The 19,984-nt window shown below is 44.5% G+C and overlaps 1 protein-coding gene across 3 annotated transcripts in view; it reads right to left on the bottom strand.

Annotated features, from left to right (window-relative positions):
- The window catches only part of ADGRD1 (adhesion G protein-coupled receptor D1), a 1,058,506-nt gene that overhangs the window by 814,813 nt on the left and 223,709 nt on the right, over positions 1-19,984 (bottom strand). For all 3 annotated transcript variants that reach the window (XM_063964650.1, XM_063964651.1, XM_063964652.1), the window contains one exon: positions 4,063-4,170. In XM_063964650.1, coding sequence (XP_063820720.1) covers positions 4,063-4,170 — 108 coding nt within the window. The remainder of the gene's footprint in view (positions 1-4,062; positions 4,171-19,984) is intronic.

Below are 19,984 nucleotides of genomic sequence, written 5' to 3'. Positions count from 1 at the left end.
AAAAGTACCTGGGCCCAGCCAGGCTCTCTTCTGCTTTGCCTTTTAGTACCAGTTTTTGGCCAGGACTAAGAGACAAAAAATGAAGCCGTCAGTAAAAAAAACAAGTACTACCTAGGGACAAATATTCTCACGTACCACTTGCCAACCCTTCCGTGTATATGGAAATGAATTTTTTTTTTTTTTTCTTGTGTTTGGTTAATAACAAGTAGCCTTAGGTTGTTTATTCATTTAGTGACAATGCCATCCATTTCAGCAGTCTCTAGCTTGTTAGGTTGTTTGCAATTTGTTTTAATTTAGGGAATTTGCGATGGAGGATTACAAAATGTATCTTACACTGGTAAACACAATAAATCACAATGTTTTTGTCCTGTTCTTTCACTGTGATGTTGAATAGGCAGCTCTACAAAGAAGACTTATCACCTCTGACATGTCTTTGTTTATTAAGTACAGACTATTTAAAGCCTGTTCCAAACATTTTCCCATCCTTACCCCTGGTTCACCCAGGAGACGTACAAATAGATAGTGTACTATCAGTAGGTTCTATTTCACTGCCTTGACACCAATTTTTACTTTTGAATCAGAATTAATTATAATGTTTTTTGCTTTTAATTTAGTGTTGGCAGATCTTGGTAGACTCTAGTACTACAGTTCTGCACCAGAAACTCTCATATAGAGTTATACATATGTCTGTTTTATCTTACACAAAAAAAATTAAGGCCCATATAGATGGGCCGATGCAGGAGAGATGTGTGCTGAGCGAACCGCTCAGCACACAGCTCTCCTGCCGCTCAGCACAGCGCGATCTGTGCTGAGCGTGCGGGGGGAGATGGGGGGGCCGCTCACTTCACCCAGCGGGTGAAGTGAGCGACCCGCTAGATTGGCCTGCATGCAGGCCAATCTAGCAGCAGCGATAGCGATGTGCGGGGCCGCGCATCGCTATCGCTGAGGGGGCTACACACGGAGCGATCATGCCGATATTCTAAGCAATCTAGTCAGATTGCTTAGAATATCGCTCCGTGAGTACCCCCCTTTACAGTTTTTTACTGCAAAGGAAAAGTGTAACATGAGACCTGAGTGTGTGTTCACGTCATTGTGACTGAGGAAAACATGGATGCTGCATATACACCTATCAGGAGGTCCTGGTGGGTGCGGGAGGGTTGAGCAAAGAGATGCAATAATGAAAATGACTACCCACAGCTCTAGCTGCTAACTGGCAGACTGTTGGGCAGATGTATTAAGCCCGGAGAAGTGATAAAACAGTGATAAATGCAAGGTGATAAAGCACCAGCCAGTCAGCTCCTAACTGTCAATTTACATATTAGAGCTGATTGGCTGGTGCGTTATCACCTTGCATTTATCACTGCTTTATCACTTCTCCAGGCTTAATACAGCTGCCCCTTTATCTTGATATCTGCAATTGATAGTACTTAATTCATTGGGTTGGCTGCTAAAATACAACAAGTTGAAGCTGTTTATTAACATTACTTTACTGATCTTTCCATGTGGGATGTGGCAGCAACGAAGATTAGCATTTGACATTTTAAAAAGAGGGAATCAACAGATTTTAGTATTTCATTTAATTTGTATTTAGATTTATATGGAAAATGCAACGTCTGTATTATTAATAACACTCATAAAAATGATCTCTTATTTATGTGACACTTTATTATATTATTAAATTGTGTACGAATAGGGTAATGCAATTTAACATTTACCATAATCACTGTGAAGCAAACTTTCTATGCTTTCTCTATGTAAAGTGTGATGCAGTACATTACCAAGGGTTTGGTATGATTTGCCAGCAGTCGGGATCCTGGCAGTCAAGAGACCGATGCCGGAATCCCGACAGCCGGAATGCCGGCTCACCACACTTGGCGCGCATCAGGCACACTATTATATTCCTCCTCGGGTGGTCGCATGGACCGGCCGGGATTCTGACCACCGGCATTTCACCAAGTGTCGGGATTCCGGCGTCGGTATCCTGAATGCCGGAATCCTGACAGACGGTAATTTAACCACATCCCATTACCAGTTACGCCTAGATGTAAACCACCTCGATGTATCCTACAGACAGAGCCAGCTCTAACATTAGGCAGCTTTAAGCAGTTGCATAGGGGCACCGGTCACAAGAGGGCACTGCTCAGTCCGCCTACCACAAGTGTGAAGAATGTCTTCGATGGAGATATCCTTCATCTGCATGATGCTGGTGGCAACTGCGGGTGTTAGCAGGCACAGTTGCTACTTTCCACTGCTCTCTGGGCTAGCTACATGTGCTGTGCCTGTCACTCTTCTTACATAGTTAGCCCAGCAGCTTCCATCCCCAGTGTTTCCTCCCCTCCCCTCCCCTCCCCTTACTCCTAGCCAGGCACAGAGTAACTCTGCCTCCTAGAGGAGAAAGACTGTGTGAGAGGAGTAGCTGAGGAGCTGCCCTGTGCTTGGGATGGTAGAGGAAACTGCATGGTGGTGTCTATTGGTAACTGTTAAGTGCTGTGTACCATGTCCCTGTGTCAGATATAAACACCCAAGAGCGCAGCACCTGTAACTAACTAGCTTTTTTTCCATAAGTTTGAAACCACATCTGTGTAGCTCCACCCCATCTCCCTCAGCTGCTGGAAGCTTAGAGAGGTGAGTGAGAGATAAGTGCTTCCACACTCAAAGTCATACCTACCAACACTTTGTAGTTCCAAGTCAGGACTTCTTGTGCACACCTCGGTCATCCAGGTGTGAAATCGGGAGTCTTGTTCCTGATAGTCCAGGCCACCTTATGTATGACATTTTGGAGGCAAGCTCAGCACTCCAGCAGCTACTGGGTGACTGCCAGACTTTCTATGCACTAAACGGACCACACACACATGCTCCCAGAGTGGGGACGTGCCTTTGGTGCACGCAAGGAGCCCCTCCTTTTCCAAGCCCAAATGTTGGGATGTATGAGAGCACGTTATATTGATTGATATATTTTTTCTTGCTAGGCTTATAAAAGTATGTTTTATTGTTAAATACTATGTATTTGTTATTTCTAACATGGACATGTCCAGCGGCTGCTCCTACCTTGATTGAGGAGGACGCCTCCGCTGGTGATGCTGCCGGGTCTCCTCCTTTACCTGGCTGCTGCCTGGGTCCCAGCATCTGTGCTATGTACTCTTTACAGATGCCTGCACTCATGCATGTGCGGTAGTGGCGATGGTACTGCACATGCACAAAACCACGGCTTCTATGGACTGCATCAGTTGCAGCCCATAGAAGCCGGCAAGGCCTGACGAGGCAGGGAGCTGGCTTCCTACAGGATGCCAGCTCTCTGCCTATTGCAGCTCGGTCTGGCAGTCCCAGAGAGAGGAAACTCCTCCCAATTGGACTGCCTGTAGTGTCTGTGACTGACAAGTAGGACTTCCAATAGGAAGTCACTGCCAGTCACATTGAAGCCAGTGCAGTCTCATGGACTGCATCTGGCTTCACTGACAGTGAGCTGGGTGGTGGACTGCAGTCCTGCAGTCCGTATGTAAAAATTGCTACTGGACATCTATGTTTTATAAACTTTAAAGGTCCGAGAGTTAGATGTAAATAGTATATGCTGCTTTTTTGGCAGCAATTTGCATTGTTTTAGTGCGCATACACATCTTTTCGCAACTGCCTCCTGACGTGTGACTGTGTACTATTAAGGAGCTGGAGTGGATGTGTATGTGTATGTGAGAGGCTGGGCAGAGGGTTTGGGGTAAGCAGGGGCAGCATTGTGACCATTTGCCTAGGCCACCTTGAAACCTTGCACCGGTCCTGCCTACAGAACATATAGTATGCACATAATGTGACTATTCATGTGTGCAGCTTTTCCAATTACACTGGAGGAGTAAGATATGTTGAAGTCTACATGAGCTCCTCAAGTCTTTAGCAGTAGTTTGCTATATAAAAACAAATAAATATGCAAGGTGCAATCACTTTGTATCGCTATGAAGTAAGTTATTAAACATCAGAATCCTATATGGTATTATTAAGCTATCTTTTTTATATAATTGACATCAGAAGGTGAAAGACATGCAAAGATCGGTGTTAGATGGAGTCCCAACTTACATTTGCTGAGAAATGCTTCACCAGGAACAGAGATGTAAGACTGCCCTTCAGATGGGAAGCGATAGTGGGGTAAGGTGAACGCCTGGGGCACCTTCACCATGGAGTAATCTGCAAGGGTCAAAACATCAGTCATTAAATAACATTTAAACTACATGGTATGGATGCGTCACAACGCTCAATATGGAAACTAAAATGCTAATATGGTGAGAAATTGTCTCCAAATCCCTCTAGATCATAAAAGAATGTAAGGAATAGACCAAAGTTTGTTACATCAAGATGCAAAACCACCATCTTCATCTTCAGCTCAGATATCCACTAGTGTTAAAAATATATTTTGTCTCCTAATTTTTTTTAACACTAATAAAACATATAAATTGGAACAGAGATATACTCTTTCCACCTCATGCACCCAGTAGTGGCACAGCAGCGTCTTTAGGGCATCGCTACACTACAAGTGAAAGTAAGGAGTTCAATGGAATGTCATTGATTATTCCTCCTACTCCAAGTGTGCTCTGGTTACATACTGTGGACCCTATTCAGGTTGGATAGCTAAAAAGCAGACTCTGCAACCACTTCTGTAGCATGCTGGGGGCTGCCAGCGCAGGGCAAGGCCACCCAGCATGCTAATTGGCGGGCAGCAATGTGATTGCATCATGTGCCACCCCGAAAATGCTCGGACCCTGCCCCTGTTTTAGCGAACATGCCCCCGCAACGCATCGATCACAATATGAATGCAAATTCATACGCGGTGCATCTGAAGCGCATGCACAGTGTACCAAAAATCGCATACACTGCGTACCGAGTTGAATGAGGGCCTATGTTTGCTATGCATTGTGACTGGTGTTTTCTTAACTATAACGGGTAACCAACAATACTGAGAACTCCAAAATCTGGAGTGTTCTAGAGCAGAATTAATTTTGTGAGAAAAATCGGAGTGATCCTCTCTTTATCAACATCCCATTTACAGATACGTATTTAAGAGCTAAAATAACAACAGAAAACTGTAAAAGAAAAACAATATTGATTTGTGCAATTTATTTTTTGGGAACAAACATTCCATTTCCTACATTGCTGTTTTGTGCTGAAAATACAGTTATTGTACTGATTCTCTAATAACGTCAGTAACAAATTGCATTCTGTATTTCTGGGGATTGCTTTTGTAGTTGATCCTTTCAGTTACCGCATGTCATTCTTTATTGTACCTTCATTACCACTGTAACTTTGGGCAGGTAGTTAAGTTCCTAGTGTTAAAGCGATGTAACATTATTAATGTACCACAAAGCTATTTTTCTGTTTCAGCCAACTGTTCTGTTATTTCTTATACCAATAATAATATAGAGTCTCAGTTGTACATATAGTAAAGCACAAACAGATCTGCTAACACTAAACATGACTTAAAGGATAATTCCAGTTTCAAATAGTATCTGTAATAAAGCTAATATTTGCCTATGCATGTGCTTTGCTTGTATTATTATTTGTGAAATCCATTAACACTTTTATAACTTTTTCAATACACAGGGCTGCAGGGGAACGGCAGCTTGCACTGATATCACAGCGCTATAATGGACTGATTGTGTCAGTAAACTATGGCACATTATTATTTGAAAACAGGCACCCAGTACTGACCAGTATCCAGTGTCGGACTGGGGCATGAAAGGCCCACTGGGGGAAATGCAGTCGTAGGGGCCCATGCTTAGGGGTGTGGCCAGTCCCTATAGAGGCTTGGCTAACCATTAGAAAGTGCATGGTCTTGGTCCCTTGATAAATACTGCGTATGTATATATTATATATACGTGTGTGTGTGTGTGTGTGTGTGTGTGTGTGTGTGTGTGTGTGTGTGTACACCAGTGACGTGCGGTGGGGTGAGGCAGGTGAGGCAGAGCCTTTCCTGTCATACTAACGTTTGTGCCAGCGTTTTGAATGTATAAAGTATATGAAAAATACAAATAATTTGTTTGAAATATCTTCTTTGCATTATTCTAATCATTTTTATAGCCAAAACTCTGGAGTAAAAAGTCTTTGGCAGGAGAGGCAGTGCCTCACCTGCTTATCTTTTCCGCACATCTCTGATCAAAACTCACCAAATGTCCAGGAGTTTATACTGCTGAAACTGTGTATTATTATGCACACCAGTGCCAGCAGGAATGTACTGGTGTCTGAACGGTGAGGGATGCAAAACAAATGAACTCACAGACAGACTGGGGAATATGACATTACATACACAGAAGGTGATAGGGTAACAAAATAAACACAAAGTGAACAGAGAAGCCCAAAGGCTAAGAAACTGGGTGTCTCCCTAGTATTAGGAATGCTCAGATGGAAAGAAGCAAGATGTAGTGATTTAATACGTAGAGAACCCGAAATGCTGTTGCTAAGGGCAACAGCAAAACCCTAAAGGGTTACCAACGGGTGTGGCAGTAAACTCCTTGGTCAGAGATGGAATAATAGACAAGGAGAGTCTCCACAATCCTAGTCCTCACTTGCAGTGCACTGGTTCAGCTTACTGCCACTAAACTGACACCTGAACACCTTGCACAGTGAGAAGGGATTTTGGTAGGCAAGTCTGAGAATACAGCGTCAAACTTGCTAGGTTCACAGAGTAGCAAAAGAACCCCAGCAGGTTAAACGACTGACTCCAGTCTTACTGCTAGGTCTGGATTGGCAGAGTGTAATACCAAATCCCAAGGCCTATTTGCAGTAAGCAACAAGCAAATACAAAGTTTACACAGTACTAGCTAGCTTTCAGGAACTGACTAACCAACAAAGATTCAGCAGCGTCTGCCTAACCTGAGAAGAGGGTTTATATAGCAGGTGCTGTCCACGCCCCACTCAGACCTCACAGACTGTGAGCACAAAAACCAGCACCGGATCCCCTGCCGCGCACAGAGCCTGTAACCACTGCACAGCAAAAGACCCGAACCGGAGTATTAGCTACGCTCAGGTTACTCCGCTAGCACTTGTCTCCCGGTTGCCATGACGACGTGGCAGCACAGAGCAGGAGACCCTAACAGTACCCCCCCCCCTCTGACGAGGGGTCAAAGAACCCCTACCACCGGGTTTATCGGGGAACTGCGAGAAGAAAGAGCGTAACAGTCTGGGGGCATGAAGATCACAACTGCGCACCCACGACCGCTCCTCCGGGCCATACCACTTCCAGTGCACCAAAAATGACAGCCGACCCCGAACCATCTTGGAGTCAAGAATCCTTTCAACAACAAACTCCCTCTGGCCATGTATCAGAAGAGGGGAAGGTCCTCCACTGGAAGAAGGATTACTAATCGCCCGTTTTAAAAGGGAACAATTAAATGTTTTATTGATACCCAAAGAACGGGGTAGATCTAACTGAAATGCCACCGGATTGATAACCCTAGTGATCTTATAAGGACCGATGAACTGGGGGCCTAACTTATGAGATGGCTGTCTCAACTTCAAATTCTTGGTAGACAACCAGACGAAGTCCCCTAATTTGAAGCTGCAGGGTCTTTTCCGCTTATCAAAAACCCTTTTGGTCACTAATGACACAGACACAAGGGCTTTCTTCACTTTCCTCCAAATACCTCTAAGGACCGAAACCACAGAGGAACCACCAGGCGTGGAGTCCAGGGGGTCAAAAGAATTGGCCTTAGGATGATGCCCATACACACAAAGGAAGGGAGAGATCCCTGTAGCAGAGTGAGCCGCGTTGTTATAGGCAAACTCCGCCATGGACAGATGAGCAACCCAGTCAGTCTGACACTTGGAGACATAACACCTGAGGAACTGCTCCAAGGACTGGTTCACCCTTTCAGTCTGCCCATTAGACTGCGGATGGTAGCCTGACGACAAGCTGACAGAAATCTGGAGATCGGAACAAAATGCCCTCCAGAATTTGGCCACAAACTGGGATCCGCGGTCAGAGACCACATCAAGTGGCAACCCGTGGAGGCGCACAACATGCAGCATAAATAATTCAGACAGGCGTCTGGCCGATGGCAGCCCAACCAATGGAACGAAGTGCGCCATTTTCGAAAACCTGTCAACGACAACCCAGATGGCTGTCATCCCCGAGGATTTGGGCAAGTCCACCACAAAATCCATTGAAATGTGGGTCCATGGCTTAGATGGAATAGAGAGTGGATATAATGGGCCAACAGGAACCCCTCTAGGAGTCTTATTTTGGGCACAGATGTCACATGCCCGAACCCACTGATCCACATCCCTAGCCACCGAGGGCCACCACACCGCCCTAGATAGCAACTCCCGAGTTCTGGAAATACCCGGGTGACCTGCCGACTTCTTGGCATGGAATTCCAGGAACACTCGCTGTCTTAACCTAGGAGGCACAAGCAAAAGACCTACCGGAAGGTCTGGAGGAGCCTGCTCCTGTGCTCTAAGGACTAATGACAAGAGGTCCTGGGTAATGCCCACTTTAATATATGATGGGGACACAATGGGCAATGGCTCCTCTGTGGTCTCCTGGATTGGAGCAAAACTCTGTGAGAGCGCATCAGCCTTGATGTTTTTTGACCCAGGGCGATATGTTATCAAAAAATTAAAGCGAGCAAAAAACAAAGCCCATCGTGCCTGCCTGGCATTGAGGCGCTTCGCTGACTCTAAATATGCCAAATTCTTATGGTTAGTGAGAATTCAGACCACAAACTTAGCCCCCTCAAGCCAGTGTCTCCACTCCTCGAGTGCATCCTTAATAGCCAACAATTCCCGGTTACCCACGTCATAATTCATCTCGGCAGGCGAAAATTTACGGGAAAAGTAAGCACAGGGATGAAGGCGATTATCAGACACCCCCATCTGAGAGAGCACTGCCCCAATACCCATCTCAGAGGCATCCACCTCCACCACAAAAGGACGCTCTGGATCTGGGTGTCGCAGCACCTTGGCCGAGACAAATGCCCTTTTGAGACGGGCAAAAGCCGCTTTGGCCTCACAAGACCAGTGAGCAACATCTGCCCCTTTCTTAGTGAGTGCCACCAAGGGCGCCACTATAGACGAAAATCCAGCGATAAATCGTCTATAAAAATTCGCAAAGCCCAGAAAACGCTGAAGCGCCTTCAAACTAGTGGGCTGCACCCAATCCAGGACTGCCTGTACCTTGGAACCCTCCATTTGGAAACCTTCTGGGGAGATAATATATCCTAGAAATGCGATTTGCTGAACTTCAAATTCGCACTTCTCCAGCTTCGCCCCAAGCCGGTGGTCTCTGAGTTTCTGGAGGACTAAGCGTACATGCTTCCGATGTTCCTCCAGGGAATGGGAGAAGATTAGGATGTCATCTAAGTATACAACTAAGAAGCTATCCAAATATTCCCTGAGCACATCGTTCATGAAGTCCTGGAAGACTGCCGGGGCATTACAGAGCCCAAAAGGCATCACCAAATATTCATAATGCCCTGAGTGGGTATTAAAGGCAGTCTTCCATTCATCCCCCTCTCTTATTCGGATTAGATTGTACGCACCGCGTAGGTCAATCTTAGAAAAAATGGTGGCAGTACGAAGCTGGTCAAACAAGACCGAAATGAGAGGCAGTGGGTATGAGTTTTTAATCGTGATACGGTTCAATTCCCTGAAGTCGATGCAGGGTCACAACGAACCGTCCTTTTTACCCACGAAGAAGAACCCCGACCCAACTGGAGACTGTGAAGGTCTGATAAATCCCTTAGCCAAGTTCTCCTGAATGTACTCTGCCATAGCCTGAGTCTCAGGACGTGACAGGGAGTACAACCTGCTCTTGGGAAGCTTAGCATTCGGTAACAAATCAATGGCACAGTCATAGGGGCGATGGGGAGGTAGTACCTCTGCAACTCTTTTGGAGAACACGTCCGCAAAATCTGCATAACATCCTGGCAATCCTTGCAAACTTAGCTGCGAAAGCCTGACTGGAAGGCTCAAGCAACTCCTGAAACAATCAGTACCCCAACTAAGAATCTCCCCAGAGACCCAGTCAAATTGAGGATTGTGGGCCCTTAACCAGGGTAACCCCAACACCAATGGGGCAAAAGTACAGACAGTCACATAAAAGGACAATTTTTCAGAGTGTGTGGCTCCAATAGACAAAGAAATCTGGCTAGTGCAAGAGGTAATTTTACCCTGGGATAATGGTTCCCCGTTTAACCCACAAATCTCAATTTCCGATGCCAAGGGTACTAAGGGAACAGAGTGTTTCAGGGCGAATTGGCGGTCCATAAAAACCCCGTCGGCCCCACTGTCCACAAAGGCCTCAGTCTTGACAGTTTGACCGAGGATCTTCAAGGTCACCGGAATGATAAAAGTCTTCTTGGGAAATTCTGACTTCTGGCCTGACAGGATATTTCCCATCACCCTCAGGCCCTGAAGTTTTCCGGCTTTTCTGGGCATGATACTACCACATGACCTTTATTCCCACAGTACAAACATAACCCCTGCTGTCTCCTCCACGTCTTCTCACGCGAGGAGAGGCGGGTAGCCCCAATCTGCATAGGCTCCTCGGAAAATTCCTCAGAGTCTGAGGTTCCCTTGGGAAAGAAGGAAACCTCGGTCTCCCTTTCAAGCCTGCGCTCTCTCAGCCATCTATCCACCCGAATGGATAACTGCATGAGCTGATCCAAGCTATCAGGCAAGGGATATTGTACCAGTTGGTCTTTTAACTGGTTAGAAAGACCTCTTCGGTACTGGTGTCTCAGGGCTGGGTCATTCCACTGGGTATCATGGGCCAACCTCCGAAACTCCGTACAATAAACCTCAACTGGCCTTCGCCCTTGCTTAAGGATCGAAATCTGAGCCTCGGCTGAGGCCGTCTTGTCAGGGTCATCATACAACATGCCCAGTGCCGTAAAAAAAGCATCAACACTTTTAAGCGGACAGTCAGGCTGCAACCCATATGCCCAGACCTGTGGGTCTCCTTGTAGCAAGGAAATCACTATGCCCACCTGCTGAATCTCCGACCCAGAAGACTAAGGCCTAAGCTGGAAATATAGCTTGCAGCTCTCCTTGAAACAAAAGAACTGCGAGCGATCTCCAGAAAAACGATCCGGGAGATTTACTTTCGGCTCCTTAACCCCTGAAGGTACTGCTGCTGCGGGAGCTCCGCCAGCGGCCTGCGAGGTGTGCATTTTAATGGACAAATCATTAAATTATCGAGTCAGGACCTGCACCTGATCGACCACCTGTTGCAAAGTATTTTGAGGGGTATGCTCCATATTCCCACAAAATTTCAACAGGAGTATTGGGCTGCTGAATATGTTATGCACACCAGTGCCAGCAGGAATGTACTGATGTCTGAATGGTGAGGGATGCAAAACAAATGAACTCACAGACAGACTGGGGAATATGACATTACATACACAGAAGGTGATAGGGTAACAAAATAAACACAAAGTGAACAGAGAAGCCCAAAGGCTAAGAAACTGGGTGTCTCCCTAGTATTAGGAATGCTCAGATGGAAAGAAGCAAGATGTAGTGATTTAATACGTAGAGAACCCGAAATGCTGTTGCTAAGGGCAACAGCAAAACCCTAAAGGGTTACCAACGGGTGTGGCAGTAAACTCCTTGGTCAGAGATGGAATAATAGACACAAGGAGAGTCTCCACAATCCTAGTCCTCACTTGCAGTGCACTGGTTCAGCTTACTGCCACTAAACTGACACCTGAACACCTTGCACAGTGAGAAAGGATTTTGGCAGGCAAGTCTGAGAATACAGCCGCAAACTTGCTAGGTTCACAGAGTAGCAAAAGAACCCCAGCAGCTTAAACAACTGACTCCAGTCTTACTGCTAGGTCTGGATTGGCAGAGTGTAATACCAAATCCCAAGGCCTATTTGCAGTAAGCAACAAACAAATACAAAGTTTACACAGTACTAGCTAGCTTTCAGGAACTGACTAACCAACAAAGATTCAGCAGCATCTGCCTAACCTGAAAAGAGGGTTTATATAGCAGGTGCTGTCCACGCCCCACTCAGACCTCACAGGCTGTGAGCACAAAAACCAGCACCGGATCCCCTGCCGCGCACAGAGCCTGTAACCACTGCACAGCAAAAGACCCGAACCGGAGTATCAGCTACGCTCAGGTTACTCCGCTAGCACTTGTCTCCCGGTTGCTATGACGACGTGGCAGCACAGAGCAGGAGACCCTAACATGTATAATGACCAGATGTAGCCTTTGGCTCATATATTGCATGTAAATCTGGCTCTGGGGCTAGCCAGTGCCTCCTGAGCCATTTAGCTCACCGCACGTCCCTGGTATACACACACGTGTGTGTGTATATATGTATATATATATATATATATATATATATATGAGAGAGAGAGAGAGAGAGAGATCAAACAAGAGAGCACTCAGTAAAAAAATAAAAAATAAAAAATGGTGGTGTAGAGTCAGAAATACATTAAATTTCAACACTCACTTTTCCCAGGTAAAGAAAAAGGTAAAAAACCAGAACTCACTTTTAAGATGAAAAAAGAAGGGTTTTATTCTTCAAAATTACATTCAGTCCTGACAGCTGTAGCCCGACAGCTGTTTCATCCAATATAAAGTGATTTTCCTCAGTAGCTACTTACACAGAGCACAGAAGTGGATTAAATAGCTAAAAGTGACGCCAGACTGAGACAAACTGAACCCACGCTGTCACAGGGTGGCCGGAGCTTCCCAGAAGCTCATTGGCAGACTCCGCAGCATGAGCGGCGTTGTCATGTACACAAAGCCGGCTCCCTGCATGGCAATGGCTCTGGCTGTATGTGTAAGCCGCGCTGACAGTAACAAACGCGGCAACACACACAGTGGGGCTAGCAATTAGCGGCCGCAGCAGCAATCAAACATGGCTGCTATGCAACTCATAACTGCATAAGCTTAGGGACGTGTATTAAGCTGAAAATGTTTTAACAATGGAATAGACCTGAAAACATGGAGTGCATTAAGAGGTGAACAAATGCTCAATCGCTCATGCAGGGAAACAGTGAAATTCTAACCATAATACAGCAAGAGATGCCCTGCATTCCAGCATGAGTGCATGGCATAAGTAACTCAGATGGTAAAAACCAAAAGCATGTGCATGCATACCACCATCAACAAATGGAATTAAATCAATGTTGGCCACGGTGGGCAAAAATATAAACATATAAGTTTTATATCAGTACAACAGACCTGGTTTACCTAAAGGTCTCCCATCCAAGTTTAAGCAAGGCAAGAATCTGCTTAGCTTCCTAAAGCAACCGTCGTAGTGAGTGTGTGGTATATAAAGCAAATCTTACGGTGTCTGAGTATAGTATGTGATGGAGGGACGATGTAAAGTACAGTTAAGGTTAAATATTAACCAGCCAAGAAGGAGTAGTTCGACATATGTACAGCACTAAGCATTCCTAGGCAGTCTCCTTACAAGGTTCTGACTGGGCCCAACACTGCTTAGTTACCAAGATCGGATGGGACTGGACGTTTTCCAGTGCGGTATAGCTGTAATGATCTCATCTGTCCATCCTTGGAAGTATGAAACCCTAATGGTCTGTGCAAGCGTACCTTCACAAACATAGTGAAGTTACTCAGTCAGGTGAAGACGACAAGGGGATGATAATGAATATAATGGGAAAATATTTCCATTTACCGGACAGAAATGTACATGTATGTATTGCAAGGAATAGTGTCTTTAAAGCTAATCAGGCGAAGTATGACTAGTCAGGAGAAATAAGTGGAGCATCCTCCAGTGGAAATAATGAGGACGTCAGAGTGATCAAAGAGAAGATGCTGTATGTAATCAGGTTATCAAAAATGTATAGCAAATGTAACACACATGACAAGAAACTTAGCGGTGTCACAATATCTTATGTGAAAGGTACAGTGGGTGTTTATACTCACCTACTCAATTCAAACATATTATTTTCAATAAGTAAAATCTTAAGTTATCTGTTTTTAGTTTATACATTCTCTCCAACACAGTAATGGTATTTATATACCTAAACGTACATTACTGCTATCATGTAAAGGGGAACTTTCCTCCTTTATTTACTTTCATCTCATGAGTATTATTTAAGAATCTTTAGTCTCTAACATATTAATGGCATAACATAATAATAATAATAATAATAATAATAAATAAATATGGTTGCTGTCTCAAACTGTCAGTCACCATATAATGAGGGAACTTTCCTCCAACTAATGACAAACATATGGCCTCCTCGTTAGAGCCTTGATTATGTAGACATATGTGCAAAGCACCTCCCTTCTGACCAATGAGAGTTTGGAGGAAGTGCTTTATAAACCTCACTAAGTGCACTGACAGTTTGAGCTGCTTTCTTCTTTGACAAAGCCCTCCTGCGAAACGTACGTCAGGAGCCTTCTCCCCGGTGTCCCAGCTATCTGTGCAGAGCAGGGGTGCCCGTTTTACAGGTTCCGTATATGGTCTCCTAGTCCACCGTGATTATGAAGCCTATGCTGTTTACTAAGGGCTAATGTTAGCCGCAGCTACAAGATTATCTATCTGAGCACCTTAAGCAGACATAATCACCTCTTATATGCATAAGTACACTGGGCAGACAGCTATAGAATATATGCTGTATACCATGGCTTTCTAGTTCAAGAACCCACGCTGATATAATCCACAGCAGTGACTGGTAATTTGATACAATTGTACTTTATTCTATCCTAGTGACCAATATATGGTTTGAACATTAAGGCACCTGCTTTTATGCATGACACCTGCATGAGAAACCCTTATTCTTGTGATATGGTTTGGCAGGAATTTCCAGATGCTTACGTGTCTATATATGACACCCATGTGTGAAATCTCTGCTACTGAGGTATAAAGCCTGATTTACTGCAACAATCTCTGCTAAAGTTATGAACTATTTAGCTTATCCAGTAGGATAAATCTTTTGTGTATATTGAATCTGCGGCTACTTTAAAGGCAACAGAATACAACACGACTCACAGTGGCAATAACGTACAGGACACCACACTTTGTCTTTATGTCACAGCAACAATGTGTTACATAATGATATACTAATTGGCGAATGGATACAATTGTATCAATATTTGTTCTGTGAAATTTATCCTGTATTCATTAGTCACTTAACAACAACCAGGGGTGTGATTTAATACACTGTTTAAGCCTGCAAAATTCTTTTGATGTGCAATTGTTGCAGATGACGTTAATTGAATCTCATTAGCAGGGCATCGCCTCTATGCATTAAAGGTGTTATCCCCTTTTAATAGCAGGGCATGAATGATATTCACCTGACTTACTGCCATTTATCTAGCCATTTAATCACAATACTATTTTTATCTGCCTAAGTAAGCCAATTATACTTTGTATTTCTATCACAGGGGCCTCACTGTGTAGTAGTTCTCTCATCGGCTGCACTGGTTTTTTGCCATCAGCCGACAGCAGAAACGAAAATTCACATGCCAAGACCCAAGTGATTCATCTATTTTTCCATTGGCTGGTACAATGGATCTCTCACCCCGCATTCGATGCGCCAGCAGATGCGGGGCAGCAGAACTGGAAGACACTTTCTCAAAGCCATGTCTGCTCTTTTTCCATATTAAATATCTAATACATAAGGTGCACGGTCATATTTGTGATATAACATTATTATACTAGAAATAAGGTGCATAGTTGTACCTGTGATAGAGCATTATTATATTACACATTTTTTGAACCTGTGATTCTTTTACATTGTGTGTTTATGTTGTGTGTCAAATATTTTGCCTTTTAAATTCTTGTGAGTATCCCTATCTCACTTTTATGATTTAACATTAAAAGTTAAGTTTTACTAATTTTCTCTGAACAGACCCTTGTTCTCAATATAACAAAGATTAGTTTGAGTGCTCCCCCTATGAGAGTCTAGTGCCGTGCTCTTCAGGCACTTTCTGTGTATTTGTCTATGGTTTTCACTCTTAGGTAGCACCACCAAGATCCTTACATATTCCGGAAAACACATCTAGAACTTCCAGATACATGAATGTTAGAGATGAATATGGGCTACTGATCAAGACGTAGCTTTACACAGCGGTGACCGTCACATGAAATAAAAATCGTAATAAATAAATCAACACCGAGTATACAGCGGTAACCCCAAGGTGAACAAAAAGAGAATACGGTCTGTGTTTTTGCCTCAACATTGGGGAAGATAATTAGCCCCTTGGCGGTGTAAGCGTAACAATGTGAAGGGTACACAGCAATGACCCTGCAAAAAGAGGCAAATTATCAATCACATAAGCAGCCATGAATGGTATATATTTTTTAGACTGGATACTCGGTGGGGTCTATGAAGACAGAAATGAAACAAATCCAACAGTCAAATCCAGTCAAGATGGAACTGTTAGTGTAAGACTTAAGCTGTAAAGAATTCTAAAGAACGCATCCAAGCCTGAATTCTTAATTAAGCCTTCCTGGGGGCAGAGTCTTAAGCCTATGGATCCATCGCAGCTCTCTTTGTAGCAGAATCCTGTTGCAGTTACCTCCTCTTTGGAGGGGAGGAATTTGATCAATAATGCAGCACTTGAGATGATTGATGGTATGCTGTGCTTCCCTGAAGTGTCTGGCGACCGGTAGATTGGTAAAGTCCTTCATATCAGCAGTGGAGGTGAGATCCATCTTAATGAAGGAACAGTTGACTCAGCCACTCCTTTAACATTCTGCTTTTTTTCCCTACATAGGGGTAAATTTACTAAGATGGGAGTTCTATTTAAGATGGGATGTTGCCAATGGCAACCAATCAGATTGCAGGTATTGGTGGTCATTCCGAGTTGTTCGCTCGCAAGCTGCTTTTAGCAGCTTTGCACACGCTAAGCCGCCGCCTACTGGGAGTGAATCTTAGCTTATCAAAATTGCGAACGAAAGATTAGCAGAATTGCGAATAGACACTTCTTAGCAGTTTCTGAGTAGCTCCAAACTTACTCGGCATCTGCGATCAGTTCAGTGCTTGTCGTTCCTGGTTTGACGTCACAAACACACCCAGCGTTCGCACAGACACTCCTCCGTTTCTCCAGCCACTCCCGCGTTTTTCCCGGAAACGGTAGCGTTTTTTCACACACACCCATAAAATGGCCAGTTTCCGCCCAGAAACACCCACTTCCTGTCAATCACATTACGATCACCAGAACGAAGAAAAACCCTCGTAATGCCGTGAGTAAAATTCCTAACTGCATAGCAAATTTACTTGGCGCAGTCGCACTGCGGACATTGCGCATGCGCATTAGCGACTAATCGCTCCGTTGCGACAGAAAAATAACGAGCGAACAACTCGGAATGACCCCCATTATCTTCTAGGAGGTGCTAGATAAATGAGAAGTAGAATCTGATTGGTTGCCATGGGCAACATCCCATCTTAAATAGAATTCCCATCTTAGTAAATTTACCCCATAGAGTAGGTTACACGGACACTTGAGGACATAGACCTCAAACCTACTGTTGCAGTCTAATCTCTGATGGTGTATTTTACCTTGTCCAGTGGATTAATGAAGAGGTTTACTAGCAAGAGGAATTGGCAATTTGGACACCCAGTGTATTTATTAACCCCTACTTTGGTGGTCAGCCAATTTGGGGTTCTATTGTTTGGAAAAATCAATGACTACTAAAAGGTCCTTGAGGTTTGGTCCCAGTTTGTAGGCAAATCTGGGGTAGTTGGATGAGTCCCTTGATAGCACTGGACTTATAGACTTATCTAATTACCCCAGATTTGCATTTAAATGGGGTAGCATCACCATGTTTGTGAGGGTACGCCTGCACAGACCATTGGGGTTACATACTTCCAAGTTTGGACATATGAGATCATTATAGCCATTACGCACTGGAAAACGTCCAATCCCGTCCGATCTTGGTAACTAAGCAGTGTTATGCCCAGTCAGTACCCTGTAAGGAGACTGCCTGGGAATACTGGGTGCTGTACATATGTCCAACTACTCCTTCTTGGCTGGTTAATATTTAACCTTAACTGTACTTTACATCCTCCCTTCATCACACACTATACTCTTTGCTTTATAAAGGAACCACTTGTGCCTATGATACACCACAGGCTCACAACCAGGTTACTTTAGGAAGCTAAACAGATGCTGGCCCGGCTTAAACTTCGATGGTTGACCTTTAGGTAAACCAGGTCTGTTGTATTGATATGCTTATATGGTTATATTTTTGCCCGCCGTGGCCAGCATTGATTTACCGCCATCTGGTAATGATTGTATGCTTGCACACACTCATGCTGGAATGCAGGGCATCACTTCCTGTATTATGGTTAGAATGTTGCTGTTTCCCTGCATTAGTGATTGAGCATTTTTTCACCTCTTAATGCACTCCATGTTTTCAGGTCTATTACATTGTTACAACATTTTCAGCTTAATACATGTCCCTAAGCTTATGCAGTTATGAGTTGCATTGTAGCCATGTTTGATTGCTGCTGTGGCCACTGACTGCTAGCACCGCTGTGTGTGTTGCAGCATTTTTTACTGTCAGCGCGCCTTACACATACTGCCAGAGCCGTTGCCATGCAGGGAACCAGCTTTGTGTACATGACACTCCACTCACGCTGCGGAAGGCTGGCAATGAGCTTGTGGGAATCTCCGGCAGCCCTGTGACAGCGTGGGTTCGGTTTATCTCAGTCTGGCACCACCAGGGGTTTTCTCTGTGCCTCTGTCTGACCCTGCCAGTATTTGTCACCTGTACTATCATTATCAAGATGCCTGCAGCATGGTTGTAACTTATACTGTATTGTCTGCCATGAAGGTAACACTAAGTGCAGTTGAAGTAGGTAAGTGTAGGCTGGACAGCCCCTTGGCTACATAGCAGTGTACATGGAAAACAAATTATATCACGGGAAAGTTTAGAGGATCTTGCCACACATGACTGGGACCTTGGGTCACTCCCCCCTCCTATCTATTATCTGGTCGAGATGCTCTGTCAGTAACTTATAAAATCTTATACTTATGTGTCTCTGCCTCCACTGTGTATTGTCCTGCTCACATTCTGGCTGCCTGGTTCTGCTGCTGCACAAGAGGGAGAGCTAGTGATATCAGTGTGCTCTGCATGAGGGGCCCCCTGACAGAGGGGGTCTGGGGTACAATAACCCCTGTGCCCCCCTCTTAATCTGGCTATTAAACTAGGACATGCACATACTGCCCCAGTAAACCGTTCTACTTAGTAAATATGAATACATAATTAAAAATAAAAAAGTCATCATTTTTTTTATTATTCTATTAAATTGGCAATCTTCAAATGAGGGCTTATAACTAATCAATGAAAATAATAATTAGTAAGAACTAGCCATTACTGTTGCGTCTAGGGGAACCCTGAGCCCTAAATTCGCCTCTGTTGCCAGGACCCTGGTGTATTCAATACAGTGCATAATCTGGTAGATTATACTGCATGTATCAGTATTTAATAATTATATTCATAAAGGGGCCAAGACTATGCACTGAAGCACGGTCGGATTGGGATGGAAAACCAGCCCGGGATAATTATGGAAGCAGCCCTAATGGAGGTATGTTCTGAATAGGGTGTGGGGTCTGTTGAGGGGGGGCGGGGTACCTCCTCATAGGGCCTGACTGTACGCAATTGCGGCCTTCTTTGTGTCTTTTGCTGCAGTTGTGTTTGAGACCAGGGGTGGATTGGGAACTAAAAGTGGCCTTGTAAAATTTTGTAGAAGTGGCCTGACATAAGCAGTACAAGAGTTATAACATACCATGTAGCAATGGCAGCATCACTGGATGGCAGAGTTGCAGTACTGCAAGGATGGAATAACAGAATGAATGGGGACAAAGCAGTGTACTGAGTGCGGTGGGCTGCCTGTGATGTGGGGGGTGGGGTCACATGACAACACACAAAACAGGTCCCACAGACATGTTGTCCTACCAGATGAGATCTATGGTCAATCCAGCCCTGCACTGAAGGGGTGTGGGTTGATAGATAGACAGTGTCTAGTTAGACAGTCAATAGATAGACACCATATGTTAGACAGACATTAGGTCG

The sequence above is a fragment of the Pseudophryne corroboree genome, chromosome 1, assembly GCF_028390025.1.
Source record: "Pseudophryne corroboree isolate aPseCor3 chromosome 1, aPseCor3.hap2, whole genome shotgun sequence".
NCBI lineage: Eukaryota > Metazoa > Chordata > Amphibia > Anura > Myobatrachidae > Pseudophryne > Pseudophryne corroboree.
This window is presented reverse-complemented; position numbering and strand designations above follow the sequence as displayed.